This window comes from Euphorbia lathyris, chromosome 5 (assembly GCF_963576675.1).
Source record: "Euphorbia lathyris chromosome 5, ddEupLath1.1, whole genome shotgun sequence".
Classification (NCBI taxonomy): Eukaryota; Viridiplantae; Streptophyta; class Magnoliopsida; order Malpighiales; family Euphorbiaceae; genus Euphorbia; species Euphorbia lathyris.
Window position 1 is genome coordinate 49,166,180 of NC_088914.1, and position 14,801 is coordinate 49,180,980.

At 34.7% G+C, this 14,801-nt stretch overlaps 2 protein-coding genes across 2 annotated transcripts; both read left to right on the forward strand.

The window, feature by feature from the left end:
• Nucleotides 1–623: 623 nt before the first annotated feature.
• LOC136229322 (NAD(P)H-quinone oxidoreductase subunit O, chloroplastic) lies at nucleotides 624–1,637 on the forward strand. Its single transcript, XM_066018031.1, has 5 exons — nucleotides 624–925; nucleotides 1,001–1,056; nucleotides 1,142–1,249; nucleotides 1,328–1,387; nucleotides 1,468–1,637. Exons 1-5 carry the CDS (start codon nucleotides 727–729, stop codon nucleotides 1,495–1,497), a joined length of 453 nt encoding a protein of 150 aa, XP_065874103.1. The 5' UTR covers nucleotides 624–726; the 3' UTR covers nucleotides 1,498–1,637.
• A 7,446-nt stretch (nucleotides 1,638–9,083) lies between these two features.
• LOC136229323 (3'(2'),5'-bisphosphate nucleotidase 1) lies at nucleotides 9,084–12,550 on the forward strand. Its single transcript, XM_066018032.1, has 8 exons — nucleotides 9,084–9,346; nucleotides 9,601–9,676; nucleotides 10,082–10,155; nucleotides 10,258–10,463; nucleotides 11,549–11,759; nucleotides 11,843–11,941; nucleotides 12,029–12,182; nucleotides 12,267–12,550. The coding sequence occupies exons 1-8, from the start codon at nucleotides 9,125–9,127 to the stop codon at nucleotides 12,428–12,430; spliced, it is 1,206 nt and encodes a 401-aa protein (XP_065874104.1). The 5' UTR covers nucleotides 9,084–9,124; the 3' UTR covers nucleotides 12,431–12,550.
• The last annotated feature ends 2,251 nt before the right edge of the window (nucleotides 12,551–14,801 follow it).

A 14,801-nucleotide genomic window follows, 5' to 3' on the forward strand; every position in this document is an offset into this window, starting at 1 on the left:
TCTTAGTGCAGTTTATCTTTCAGCTAATCCAGTCTTCCACAATTCAACAAAACATTTGGAAATTGATTTCTATTTTGTTCGTGATAGGGTTCGTTCCAAATCATTAGTTGTTCGTTACATTTCTACTGAAGATCAAACTGCTGATGTGTTCACTAAGCCGTTAGCTCGACGACGTTTTCAATTTCTACGGGACAAGCTTACAGTTCGTGACCGACCTGCACAGCTTGAGGGGGGGGGGGGTGATAGAGTTATACTTGTATCAGAAGTCCTGTTAATATAGAATTGTGTTAGTTAGAAAGTCTTAACCACTACGATTGTATAGGGCTGAATATTCTGTGTATAAATACTCCTGTAATTGTGTTGATCAATATATCGAGAAATATTTTGCCCTCCAATCTTACAAGTTTGAGGCAGGGTGGAGTTGGGATTGGGTTTTAAAATAAATTAGAAGCCCAATCCATGTTATATTGGGGGGTTATGCAGGGCTTGGGGAGATGGGGTTAATTACTGAAAATGTATGTTTAGGCCCAACTCAAGAAGAGGTGTAGTTAAGAAATAGAGGGGCTTAATGTATAAAAAGATAGAGAGAGAGATGTTTTTATTATAATAAAAAGAAAAAAAGGGAAAATTGTGATATTGGTGCTCCTCCTACTCCCGTAAAGATAAGATAATGTGTTTGTTTATTAAAATAGAATCTATCTATCTATCTGTTAGAATAGAAAAAGAATGGCTGTATTTTGTGGTAGTATGCTAAAAGGCTCATACCCATCATCATCATCATCATCATGGCTTGCTCCATGCTTGACAACTTCAAGAAAAACACATGTTCGGTTGGGGTTGGGGTTAGTGAGAGCCGTACAATCTGGTGAAGCAGAGAAAGCAAAAGCCACTGCTCCGAAGCCAACAAAGAAACCTGTTTATTCAAGTCTGTTTTTCTTTCTTTCTTTCTTTAATTTCTTTGAATGTTATAATGTTATATAATGTTAAAATTGAATTGCAGTGAAGAAAGGTCAGATAGTGAGGGTGGAGAAAGAGAAATACCTGAACAGCGTAAATGTAATAATTAAGGATTATAATTAGATTATTTGATATGATATGATATGAGTGGAGTGATGAATGAATGAATGTTTGATACATACAGTATTTATCAGTTGGGCATCCACCTTATTATAAAGGGTTGGACTACATTTATGAAGACCGTGGTGAGGTCTTGGATTTGCGAATATTTGAGACTGGAGAGCATGCTCTTGTGAGTACTCTATTCATAACAGTTAAATATATATATATAGCATTAATTAATTGAATGGGTATGGGTATGGGTGTTCAGGTTGCATGGGTTGGTGTCCCGACTGCACCAGCTTGGCTTCCCACAGATATGCTTATCAAGGTACCTATTCTCTATTATACTACTATACTAGTAATTATTTGCTCTTGCCTTACGGTAACTCTTTTCCTTGTTCATTGCAGTCGGATAAACTAGATTATGAGAGACTCTGACTCTTCTTTTCTTCATTCAATCAAATATTCTTCCTATATGCTTTCTCCATGTTTCTTTTGCTTCACCATCATATAAACATGTTTCTTTATATGCAGAGAGACATGTCAATCAATAAGATAAAACCAATCATTTAACTTTAGATCCACGAACCATCAAGATCCGGATGCATGCCATTGCCAACTCCACCTTTTAAAGAAACAAAACCTTCTATATTATTTCATCACAATACTTGCATCCTCAATATTCTTTCAAACTAAATTTACTTATTTGGTACATATGCTTTCAAATAATAGTAGTTTTTTTTCTAGTTATCTATACAACAAATTTTAAAAAATGTGGTCTTCCCCATGAGATTATTTGATATTCAAGATAAAGATGAGAAGAAGCCATATTTACAATGGCGGAGCCCGGAAGGCAAGTTCGGAGGGGCTCCACCGTACGTAGAAAATAAAATTAAATAAGCTGGTCAAAATTGTATTCCGGTGAAATATTTGAATTTTTTTAAAATAATAGAATTGGAGATTAGAGGGCAAGCCTTGGCGCAACGGTAAACGTTGTTGTCGTGTGACCAAGAGGTCACGGGTTCGAGTCTTAGGAGCGGCCTCTTGCCAAAATAAATTGGTAGGGGAAGGCTTGCCCCCAGTACACCCTTGTGGTGGGACCCCTCCCCGGAGCCTCGCTTAGCGGGGACGCGTAGTGCGACCGGGCCGCCCTTTTTAATAGAATTGGAGATTAATATTTTAAAATTCGGCGAAATATTTGAATTTTTTTTTGTCAAACTCGTACGAAATACAATATATTTCCATTTTTTTTTTAAATTTTCACATTTAATCATATGTTTGTTACTCCATCCGTTTCATATTACATGACTTTTTAGAAAGTTATACAGAAATTAAAGATAATAGAAAAAAGACATTGTTGCCTATTATTTATTGATTCCAATATTTATTTATTCTATAATAAGTTCATTATGCTAATTAATTTTCGTAAACCCGCGTTTTATAACATAAAAAATGATGACTTGATGTGTACTGATCATATAGAATGACATGTAATATGAAACAAAAAAGAATCTCTAGAAAAACATGTAATATGAAACAGAGCTAGTATATGTTTCTCATTTGTTACTAATGTGTAATAAAATAATACACATGTGAAGTGTAGATGATGACAAAATTCATTTTGATAAATAATTTTTCCAATCGATCCAACTTGTCAATATTAGGGGTAAAATTACTTTTGGCTACCAACATTAAGAGTAAAATTATTATTAAAAGTAAAATTGTATATTTTTAGACGTTAAATAGCTCCTAGATATAAATGTTAGGGTATTTTTACATTTTATCCCAATTAGTTATACTTCAAGACATGATCATTGAAAAATTAAAATTTCTTATTAATTTACGATTTTGTGATATAGGTTTGAGTAATTAAAAAGTTAGTTCTGGATTAAAAAAATAAGTTAGTTTTGGATATAGAAAAAGATTGAAAAGTTAGTAATAAGCGATAATTTCTTATTTAGTTATATATACATGAAGTTATGAAAATAAAAAGACAAACAAAATTAGTGGATCTATAATAGCATTGGAAATAGGAAAGAATTAATTGCAAGTTTAGTTTTGAGCCATAAGTATCAACCACTTTTTTCTAAACTTTTAAATAATTGTTCTCTTCAACTTTCTGGCGGTGTCTGTTGATCTTCATCTTCTCAATTTACTCTTTCTTCCCCAACATGTTTTTTCTTCTCTATTCTTACTGTGCTTCCATGGCTAGAGATTCTTTCTGCGTCTTCTTCTTAACCGCCATGGCTGGAGCCAGGGAGGAAAACCCCCTACCTGGGGGTTTCCGGCGGAGTCGGAGGGTCGGCCAACCCTCCCCGCCCCCTCTGGCTCCGCCTCTGCATATTTAGTCAATAAAAAGTTTATGATACGCGGTCTTGTTATGCTTCTAATATAAATTCAATATGTGTAAACCATAATAAGTGTTCAAAGCAATTTTCTAAGAAACTTATTAAAGAGAAAACTATTGATGAGGTGGGTATATGAGAAGATATATTGAAAAGAACTACTAAAAAAAATCACATTCTTCTTGAAAACAAATTTGTGGTGTCATGTAATTATCAGTTGCGACTGAAGTATGATGCACATATCAATATGGAGAGGTGCAATCAACACAGAGCTATCAAATATTTGTTTAAGTATGTAAATAAAGGGAATAATCGAATAACTACTACTTTTTTCAACAACATGGAAGCGATAATAATGGTGACATAGAGGATGAATTGAAAATGTATTACGATTGTAGATAAATTTTAAAATTATAAGGCATCATGGAGAATATTTCCATTTCCCATTAGTTATCATGAGTATGGGGTGGAAAGACTCAACTTCCATCTTCTAGGTGAACAATTAGTGGATTTCATGATGATGACCCTATAAAGGATGTTTCCAAAAGAGGCGGTGAATTGAGTGTTGAAACACAATTTCCATAGAGATTTTGATTCTAACAAAAATAACAATCTACGAAATTAGATCCCAAAATATTTAATTAGAAAATTAGAATTAAAATGTTTTACTTTAATATGTTTGTTAAGTGTGATTATAAGTTGAAGCATAAAGTGAAGAACAAATAAAAAGGCCTCAAATAAATTAAAGGCTCAAAGCCTTGCATTTGGCCTAGAATTCGAAAGCCTGGAAGACAGAAGCAACAACCCACAAGGCGTTGACATCCTGTTAATATCAAGCCATTCCTAAAATGGCATAAAGGACAGACGTCAGAAGTCTTGTCCCCTAGCATCTCTCTATTTGTTACCAGAAATGGAAAGATTGCAAAAGACTGCAAGTCTGCCATATCGGAAGTGAGAAGGACGTGCAACTTAAGAGATGGAAGTCCATACTGTGTCAAATGGTAACTTTTTGGCACAGAAGACTGAGGATGATGGTGAGAAAAGTCATTTCCCTCAAAACGGCTAGTTTGAAATTCAATCGAATCCTTCTCCAAAAGCTTCACTATAAAAGCCAAGGCATTGCACATTTTACAACTGATCATCAACGCACAAAAAGAAAATCCACAAGTGAAAAATAGAGCAAAAGCATTATACACACTCATATTCATATTTGTGCAAATTCATAGAGAGATAGTACTTCATTTGTGTTCTATCTTAGAAAAAATCTTTTGTTGTAAATCAGAAGCTTTATTACTTGCTTCGGTTATAAGCGAGTAGTTAAAAAGGATAGATAGCTGAGTGTCGTTTGTAAAGGAAGGTACTTTACAGAAGCTATGTTTATTGTAAGGGTTTGTGCTCTACCGTTAAAGAGTTCATTAGTGGATTAACACTTAGAAGAATGTATTTTGAGAGGACTGGACGTAGACAGGAGGCCGAACCGATATAAATCGATTGTGTAACTTTTTTTCTAAACTCTGCCCTTATTTACTTTTGATACTGATTGCTCTAAAATACTAAGTTTCATATATAAGCTCTAAACTGTGTGCTTCATAAATTATTATCAATCTTAATTATACATAGAAGCTCCTCTGAGCGAACTGTCATTTGAGCGCATAAGTTAGAAGTTGAATCAAGCTCCGTTAACTTACTATCTCTATAAACAGAACTTACCTTTGATTATGAAGTTTGCCTTTGTGCTTGCCATTGAACTAATTGTAAGAAAAATTATTAAAAGGTTAAAATTAACCAATTGTTCCATTCATCCCCTTTGGAATAAATTTAACCTTACAAGGGACTAACATTGGATACTAAGTTTCTACAATGGATGAAAGCAACTGAAGAATACTAGAAGAAAAAGAATTGACTTTTGTGTGACTTTCAAATAATTTATATGGAAAGAATTTGAAGTATATGTTTGATGCATCATCAAGATAAAAAAAAGCAGATCAAGAAATGTCTTAAAGACCATATAGATTGAGTATACATAGAATATTTTATGTCTATCAACGGGCAGAAGAATTATATTATGTCAGAATTTTGTTAAACATTGGAAGGGGAAAACCAAATATGATGACACCAATGGTATACTATACCAACTTTCAAAGAAGTGTGCATTTCATTGAGATTACTGGATGATGACAAAGAGTACCTATATGTAATAAAAAAATAATCTTTTTTGGGACGAGATCATTTTTTCGTCCATTGTTTGGTAATTTGTAGTTCTCAAACCGTAAAACATGGCCTTTGAAATCATATACGAAATATTATTTACAATGATATTTTATATGGTCCTCGTAAAATTCTCAACAACAAATGTAATAAGTTAAAAAAATAATTATCAAAATTATACAATATTTAATTGCTTAGTTTTTTTAAATATAATAAATTGTAAAGTTTTTATATAATAAATTGTAAAGTTTTTCACGGACAATATATCATTTTTTAGTGGAAGCAAGTATGATATATATGTAATATATTTTGTTATATAGATGACTAATTCAGAAAGACAATTGTTTATTTATCTTATCTTTTTTATATTCATAAATCTACAAGTGATGGATGAGAAACTGAAAAATTACGACTATCTGTAATAGAGAAATTGAAGAAGTTTAAGTGTTTATCCTACTTTAACGTTTCCTAATGTAACACTAAGGAAACCAATAGTCTAATTGAAGACGAACTTAGTTACAACAGAGTGATGTTGGGAGAAGAAAGATAAGATCTTATTTTGTCCTTAAATGATGACTAAAGAATGTATTCCAAACTAGCATCAATCCGGTAAGAAAGGATAATGAATGGGGGTTTGTTTGTGGATTTAAAAGTATTGAAAATATGTACATATAGAGAACTTCATAATTTTTTTAAGATCAAAATGTGATATTATCTTCACAATAGTTGAAGGATTCTAAGATGATCTTGAGGAATCCTTTAGATGTTTGATATAAGATATAAAAGGGTCAAAGGGGGATCGAGAACCGACGACACGCTTTAATACTTAAGTTAATGATGAAAAAATTGAGTAGTACAAAATTTTAGGTAAGCGATATGGATGGATTGAGTACGGTAGACATTGGATTCAAAGTACTATGATGAAAACCTTTGAAGAATGTTTGGGAAATACGATAAAGAATGATCACGGAAAAAGCATTCATTAGGAAGTCAAAGTCCACAATTTCCCATTCAAACCCAAATTTTTCAGAGAACCAAATTAAATTTGGGGATGTCTTAGTGATTCATGTCTCCCGAGAGTGTCATAATGCATTTTTCCAAGATCAATTTGGAGGTCTAACGAGAAAGTTGTGACTACGTGAAATTCCGGGATGAAATTGGACAATAACCTTAGATATAGTATTTTTTAGCTTTAAGCGACACAAAAATGTCTGACTCATTGAAATGAGTCCAATGGAATAAAAATCGTCAAAATCGAAGATCAAAAAAGCATTTTCGGGCCTTAAATCTACTGAAAAGGGAGTTAGATGGGGAAAGGATATGTGTCGGCATGTGCAATGCTTTGGAAGAAGTCAATCAAGAAGCAGATGATGATGGAGTTGAGCAATTTGTTGTCAAAGGGAATGTTGCTGGAGTTGAGAAAGTTGGTGCTAAAGGGAATGTTGTTGGGGTAATCCCTCCGACAATGGCGAGAAGTATACTCTATCCAAAATCGAATTTATAGTATTTTTGTTTAAGAATGACTTTGTGATTTTTTAATGAGTCAGATGTATATGATATAGATAAAAACTCTTATGCTTTAATGACAACAGTTATATAAAGAGATATATCACAATTAAAAAAAAAACTAAAAATAAAGAAGAAATTATTAAATCTATCATAACATATCAATAAAAAATTTATTCTCTATAAAAAAACAAAACAATAGTCTTATTTTCTAACTAAAAGTGGAAGGAAAAATCCAAAACTTAAATAAAGAAAAGGTGGATTAAGTTTAATAAATTTTAGTGTTTAGAATTCATTTTAAAGTTAGGAAAATTACAAAATTAGGTCAAATGGAAGTCCCATTTATATATTTAATACATTTATTCAACCTACTATATATTTAGACTGATTTTGTGTGACTTTCCTATAATACCCCTAACATTTCCCCTTCCCACAACGCGAACGCCGCTCCCCCCTTCTCCTTGGTTACGCAAAAAGTTGCTCCTCCATTAATGATTTGAAGACTTTTGAGCTTCCTATCTTCCTTTAAATTGCACGAAATCTGCACCATTTTGCCAAATCACAATGAAAGACGTGAAAAATATAAGTATCTGTTGTTTTTTCTGCGTTTTTTCATGAATACACTTCGCGTAGTTGATGATTTCGCGAAGATTTGCAAAGAGAAAGAGCCTGAAACGTGACGATCTACTTCGTGAATCGATGATTTCGAAAAAATCTGCGAAGAGAAAGAGCCTGAAACGTGTGGATCTACTTCAGAAATTGATTAGTTCGCAAAGTCTGCGAGTAGAAAAGTTCATGATTTGACTCGCAGACTTCGTGAAAGCATCGATATGCGACGTAGATCGTCACGTTTCAGACCTCGCATACCTTGCGAAAACATCGATTAGCGAAGTAAAATCACCTCTTTCCCTGCACATTTACATTCACATGCTTCGCTAATCCTCATTTCGCGAAGCCAAAATCGTCTTTTTCCCTGCCTAACACGATTAATTTTTTCTGAAGGTGGTTGATTACATAACATCCCTTTCTAGAAGGCGGCGTATTGGGCTGCATGAGAGATAACTTTCATTCTTGTAAAGGGAGAAATTTCCCTCAAGATTAACACATTCACTCCTAAAATGGTTGGTTAGGAGAAATTGTGCCAATCTTGGTGTGCACCATGGGACACATCCATCCCAAAAGGTCTGGACTTCCATTTCTCATCCCAAAAGGTATGGACTTCCTGTAGAGAGATTACTCATCCGCTTCAAAATTGGTACCGGATTAGTTAGGTTCACTTTGAAGTGATTTGTTAGGAGTTTATTGTGGTAATCTTGTTGTAAATTTTGATAATGTTATGATTTTAATGTTGTTATTGTGGCAATATTGTTTTAAATTTTGATAATGTTATGATTTTAATGTTAGAATCCGTTGTTGTTTGGCATTTTTTGTTATATACCACTTCGCGAATTAGCTTCAAAACACATCCAGGCTTCGCATATGCGAATTAAATTCATCAAGTAAACCAAACTTTAGCTTCGCAGGCTTCGCATATGCTAATGAAATTCATCAAATAAACCAAATGTTAGTTTCGCAGGCTTCGTATATGCTAATTAAATTCATCAAGTAAACCCAAACATTAGCTTCGCAGGCTTCGCATACTATGGAATCTGCGAAATCAGATGGGAGGGGGCGAGACGCGTGTAAATATTGGAGGTATTATGAAAAAGTCACACAAAATCAGTTTAGATATGTAGTAGGTTGAATAAATGGATTAAATATGTAAATGAGCTTCCTATTTGACCCATTTTTGTAATTAACCCTTTAAAGTATTGTTGGTGGTATTGGTAGAAAATGATTGTATACAACTAGTGTTATTTATTTATTAAATACTAGAAAAAGGCATCCAAAATTGACTGGCAGGCTGGCTACATACTAATAATTTAATAATAAGAAAAAGATGAGATGAGATGAGATGACCCACGACTCATAGCATCGTAGTCGTTTTACAAAGTCAAAACAAAAATATGATTTCTGCAAATGGTTTAAGTTTAAGTATCTTCAAACCCAAAACCACAATAAAACCTCTCTTCTTCTACTACAAAAACAATAAAATTTCTTCTTCTTCTTCTTCTTCTTCTTCTTCACTTCCTTTTAGGCCTCTTTCTCTGTTTTCCTCAATCATGTCTTACGACAAGGAGCTCGCTGCTGCTAAGAAGGCTGCCTCTCTCTCCTCCCGTCTCTGCCAGGTATTCTATTTCTTCCCCTTTTCCCAATTAGGTCTCTCTCTCTCTCTTCATTTGCTTTCAATGCTTTTCGGATTGCGGACCAACCAGATCCTCGTTTCTCATATTAGCTATTTCGTGCATTTGTCAATTTCTCTTTCTCCTTATTTTCACCGTTGTTCATTTGAATTCATACTTTGGTTTTCTCATTCATTTTAATATTTAGGCTTATGCTCTGCTACATGTTTCATATTTGTAACTGAAATTCTCTTCTTCAGAAGGTGCAAAAGGATCTATTGCACTCAGATGTCCAATCAAAATCAGATCAAAGTCCTGTCACAGTGGCTGATTATGGTTTGTTCTTCGTTTTTGTGATGACTATAAATAGTAATATCATATTAACAAATAGCTGTTTTTAACTTTTAAATGTTCAGAGTAGTGATATGTTGCATGCTCTGTTAGATATCCATGAAATTAATTTGAGTCATTCAACTTATTTTTTGTATTTTTTTTTTTTTTTGGAAATACAAGTACAATGGTATATAGGCCTGCTTATACTTTGGCCACTACGTATAAGAATAGTATTGAGTGATTCAATCTTAGGGCCATTTTCTTCATTAATTTGTCTTGCTAGCGAAGTTTCTTGTGAATGCATTATTGGTTTATCATGCTTCCTTTAGATACAGGTGCGAGATAAACTCTCTCTATATAATGCACAACTCCCAAATGACTTACCTATTTTAACATGTCTGAATCCAGGCTCGCAAGCACTTATTAGTTTTGTGCTACAGAAGGAATTTCCATCTGAACCCTTCTCATTGGTAGCTGAGGAGGTAAGTGGAATGTATTTTGGATTCTTTCTGATATATTCTGTATCATTCTTCAGTTTCCTATAATAAAAAAATGCATTCTTAATTTTTCTGAACTATCTCTAGGATGCAGGAGATCTTCGTAAAGATGACGCACGGGAAACTCTAGAGCGCATTACAAAACTTGTCAATGATACTCTAGCTAGTGATGGATCATATGGTCTCTCAACTTTAACCACTGAAGATGTACTCAGGGCTATTGACTGTGGTAAATCTGAAGGTGGTTCACATGGAAGACATTGGGTCTTGGACCCCATAGATGGCACTAAAGGGTGAGCTTAAAACTGTGAATCTTCAAATGTATAACTTGCATCTTGCAATTTAAGAAGTTGGTATTCTTGATGTTGCATTAAACTCAGTTACTTATACATTATTCATCTTTAGTCAAATCAGACATTTTTTTTTGATAATCAAATCAGACAATTTTTACCTGTGTTCTTTTACACAATTTTGGAAAAGATCATGCTCAGTAAAATAAAACTTTTAAATTTGATTTGATGGCGCAACGGTAAACGTTGTTGTCGTGTGACCAAGAGGTCACGGGTTCGAGTCTTAGGAGCGGCCTCTTGCCAAATAAATTGGCAGGGGAAGGCTTGCCCCCAGTACACCCTTGTGGTGGGACCCCTCCCCGGATCCTCGCTCAGCGGGGACGCGCAGTGCGACCGGGCCGTCCTTTTTTTTATTGCTGTTTGTACTCTGGTTTCCTGATTGAACAGAAATGCATTATTGCCTAAAAAGTGCAAGCATGCTTATTGTAGTATGATGGAAATACAAATGAAATAGGATATATGTATTGGAGGCCATCTCATTATAGTACCATAAATTTTATACTGCCATGTCATGCTTCTTCGTCATGCATCAGTAACATTGCAGTTATTAACACATTGTTTGAAAATTACATATTTGCATTTAAGACAACTTTAGAAGTAAAATTAATCTTATACATCAACATGTATACAGCTAGTCAAATTTTATCAACTCAGTGCAACTATTCTATTCCAATGAATTATTGGTTCCCTCTGTGAGTGACAGGAACATTTAGTTTAAGACTATCCATGTGTCTTGGTCCCTAGGAGCTGAAGTAGAAACTTCATAGAGCAGAATAAGCAGATTGTGAGCTTGAGAATTTAGTTTATGGATTAATTATGCATTGTGGGGGGAAACAGTATTTCCTTTTTCTTCTTCTTCTTCTTTTTTTTTGGTTTCCATTATTGATATTGCAGTGGAGTGTGTTCCGGGTGCATCACCTAAGGTTGATTTGATGCCAATATAGTAGTAATAGTATGCTTACGTGTTGCGTGCTCATGCTTAACCTCTCTGAAATAAAATGGGCTATGCTAAATGAAATGTGAAATAGGTTTGTAAGAGGAGATCAATATGCTATTGCCTTAGCATTGCTAGATGAAGGGAAAGTTGTATTGGGTGCATTGGGTTGTCCGAATCTTCCATTAGCTTCCATTGCCAGCACCAATCAACATCCATCTCAGGGTGAAGTTGGTTGCCTTTTCTTTGCTCAAATCGGTTCAGGAACATACATGCAAACACTGGATAGTTCATCCGCAACAAAGGTTGACGCATCTATGAAAATATTTTTAAGTAATGTTTGTGTTAGTTGGGGAGTATCGCAAGTTTACTTTTTACCACTTGGCAGGTGGAAGTCAGTGCAATCGACAATCCTGAAGAAGCATCGTTCTTTGAATCATACGAAGCAGCACATTCTATGCATGACTTATCTAGCTCAATTGCAAAAGTACGTTTTCTTTTAAAAAATATATATATTATTCAGATGTACCTAAAATCCATCAGAATTATGTAAATCTCCTTATTTTGTGGGCAGAAACTTGGTGTAAAAGCAGCACCAGTAAGAATTGATAGTCAGGCAAAGTATGGTGCTCTATCTAGAGGGGACGGGGCGATATATCTGCGTTTCCCTCGAGCAGGTTATCGTGAGAAAATATGGGATCATGCTGCTGGATGTATAGTTGTGACAGGTTTTGTAGAGTTAAATTATGTTTTGTTTTGTTTTGCATTGATTTGATTGGTTATAAAAATGGATTGTGGATTAACTTGTGCAGAAGCTGGGGGAGTAGCAGCAGATGCTGCAGGAAAAGCATTAGATTTTTCTAGAGGAAGATATTTGGATGTTGACACAGGCATCATTGTTACCAATCAAAAGTTGATGCCATCTGTTTTGCAGGCAGTTAGGGCATCTATTGAGGAGAGAGCTTCATCCTTGTGAATTGAATTTATTGTAGAATCTGAATATGAATAAAATACTTGTACTTTTATTTTATTTTGAAATGCCCATTGTGATTCACTGATGGGAATGCCTTTGAATGAGTAATTGAAATTTCTTGGGTGTCCTTATCTTCAAAGATTGCTTAGCCTTTGTACACATTTTTTGTGGAGTGGAGTCATTCTTTTGTTCAATTGCATAAATTTTGATATTTAGGTTGTATTTTAAACCTAATAGCTTTAATGGTCTAAAGTCCATTAATACGACAAACTTTGTTGGTCCCTTGTAGGGTTGCAAGTATAGTTCCAAAGGAGGGGGTTAGGAACTATTTAAACTTTTTGCAATTAGGGCAGACTTCTTTTTCTAAGGAAAAAGGTTTTAACAGCAACGCTGAGTAAACAGCAAGATACTGGCTTAGTCAACTGGTGACTAGGTCAGTTTCTTAGCTTGAGTCAGGAGATAGCACTTAGAGTCTATTCCTGAGCTCAGACGTTTAACGCGCACAACTCAACTTGACATCTTTACTTGGTCAGTTTTTGGTTATTTTAAGCAAGCAATATATATAAGGAGTTAAAGGTAAGAAATACTTTACTCAGCAGATTTATCCAGGTTCGGCTTCTTCTAAGCCTACGTCCTGTCCCCGGAACACGTTCCGAGATTTCGAATCCTCTACTGAGCTCTTTAAAGGTAGAGCCTCAAACCCTTTACAATCTTAGCAACTGAGTATAACAAGAGTACCTTTCTCTATACATCTACTCAATCCTAATCTCACGCTGAGTACTATAACCGAGTACTCAGCCTCTCCTTTCTATCTTCTAGAAATGATAAGTGTTTTGTCCTATACAATGATTTGCTAAGACACTTTAGACGATTGAAATAATCACTCTAGACTTTTACACAAATGTATGAATTGTAGTGTAAGATTTGCTTTGCTTCTTTCTTGCAGAACTTGTGTAGAAATTTGGTCAGCGTAATGGCTTGATCAAGTTCTGTATGGAGTGAAGCTTCTGATGACCCTATTTATAGAGACGTTTGGGCATCGGTCATTTCGAATTTCGAAATAACCGTTGGAGGGAAACGGCTTCCTGTCGTTGTCATCCTGACTTGCTCAGAGCTCTCGGCCAATCAGATTTGTGTATCTTCTGTCCTCGGTCAGCTCAGCAGACTGTCTCTCCTTTTATGGTAAAGTCAACTGGACAGCATACTGTGTCGTCTGATCTTTATCCAAAGAGGAAATACTTTGTCTGGAAGTTTTCCTTAGCCAGCTGCTGTCTTTGTACGTTTGTCGAATCTACTCAGCAGCTTCATCTTGAAGTTGTTCCCGAAGGTCTTCTAGATCCTTCTGTTGCTGAGTTGCGTTTTGTCCAAAACGGCAACGTTTTGACAAACGTGGACCGAGTTGTACTGAGTTGTTTGACTTGGGCTTTAACACTTGTATTGGGCTTGGGCCTTTTAATTCTTGTGTCTTATAAACAGTTTTAACTCAACATTGAACAAACACATTAGTATAATAAATCAAAGCATTTAAATTTAGTGTGTTTAGAATATGTATTTCAATTATACTTAAACAATTTTGTCAAATCAAAATTATGTGGAAATGTGTTTCAACAAACTCCCCCATTTTGATGTTGGCAAAACTATTCAGCGAAGAACTCAGTATTGAGCTCCCCATGATAGTTGACCTATTTTAACTTAGCAAACTCCCCCGTAAGGGTTGAGCTACTGACTTAGTTTTACTCTAAACATTTAAAGGTTTAATTCGAGTAAGTCTAAGGTCAGTTTTTTCAGATATAGGTCAGCTTATTAAACATATTCTATTTACTCAGTATTAAGCGGAAGGTTTAATCATATAGAGTGCGCTGAGTAATTTGTTGTTCAATGAGTTCTTAACAGACAATGTTTTATAAGCACATAAGTCAATGTCAAACATGTTATCAGCATTTGATTCAGTCAATAAGATTTATAAGTATAAAACATAGCTGATTTAATTGAAGATACGTAATGACTCAGTACACAGTAACATATATTAACATATATCATAACTCAGGAATAGGAATAAAAGATGCAGATATGATATATAGATAGTAGTCAGTGTTTACACAACAAAACTTATAGATAAGGCATATAGATTACATCTGACTTAGTCTATACTGAGCTAGCCTATCTATTTCTTTTTCTTGTGTTGAGACTGACTTCGCTCATTGAGCTCTAGCTGCTTGTTCTTTCTCCCCCGTTTTGTCAGCATCAGGAGGAGGAAGTCTAAAAGCATCAGTTAAGACAGCTCGAGTCAGTTCTTTAGACAGCTCCTTAAGTTTCTCAGCGCTTTCGTTGACATCGTCAAAAATTGCAACTCCATCAGCTGATACCTCTTCGG

What these genes read in the sequence shown, in the direction of transcription:
- LOC136229322 (XM_066018031.1), top strand. Translation starts at nt 727, where the DNA reads ATGGCTGTATTTTGTGGTAGTATGCTAAAAGGCTCATACCCATCATCA. An exon ending in AATACCTGAACAGCGTAAAT is followed by an intron (nt 1,057 to 1,141) that starts GTAATAATTAAG and finishes TGATACATACAG; the next exon opens with TATTTATCAGTTGGGCATCC. An exon ending in AGACTGGAGAGCATGCTCTT is followed by an intron (nt 1,250 to 1,327) that starts GTGAGTACTCTA and finishes ATGGGTGTTCAG; the next exon opens with GTTGCATGGGTTGGTGTCCC.
- LOC136229323 (XM_066018032.1), top strand. Translation starts at nt 9,125, where the DNA reads ATGATTTCTGCAAATGGTTTAAGTTTAAGTATCTTCAAACCCAAAACC. An exon ending in TCTCATTGGTAGCTGAGGAG is followed by an intron (nt 10,156 to 10,257) that starts GTAAGTGGAATG and finishes AACTATCTCTAG; the next exon opens with GATGCAGGAGATCTTCGTAA. An exon ending in TGGATGTATAGTTGTGACAG is followed by an intron (nt 12,183 to 12,266) that starts GTTTTGTAGAGT and finishes TAACTTGTGCAG; the next exon opens with AAGCTGGGGGAGTAGCAGCA.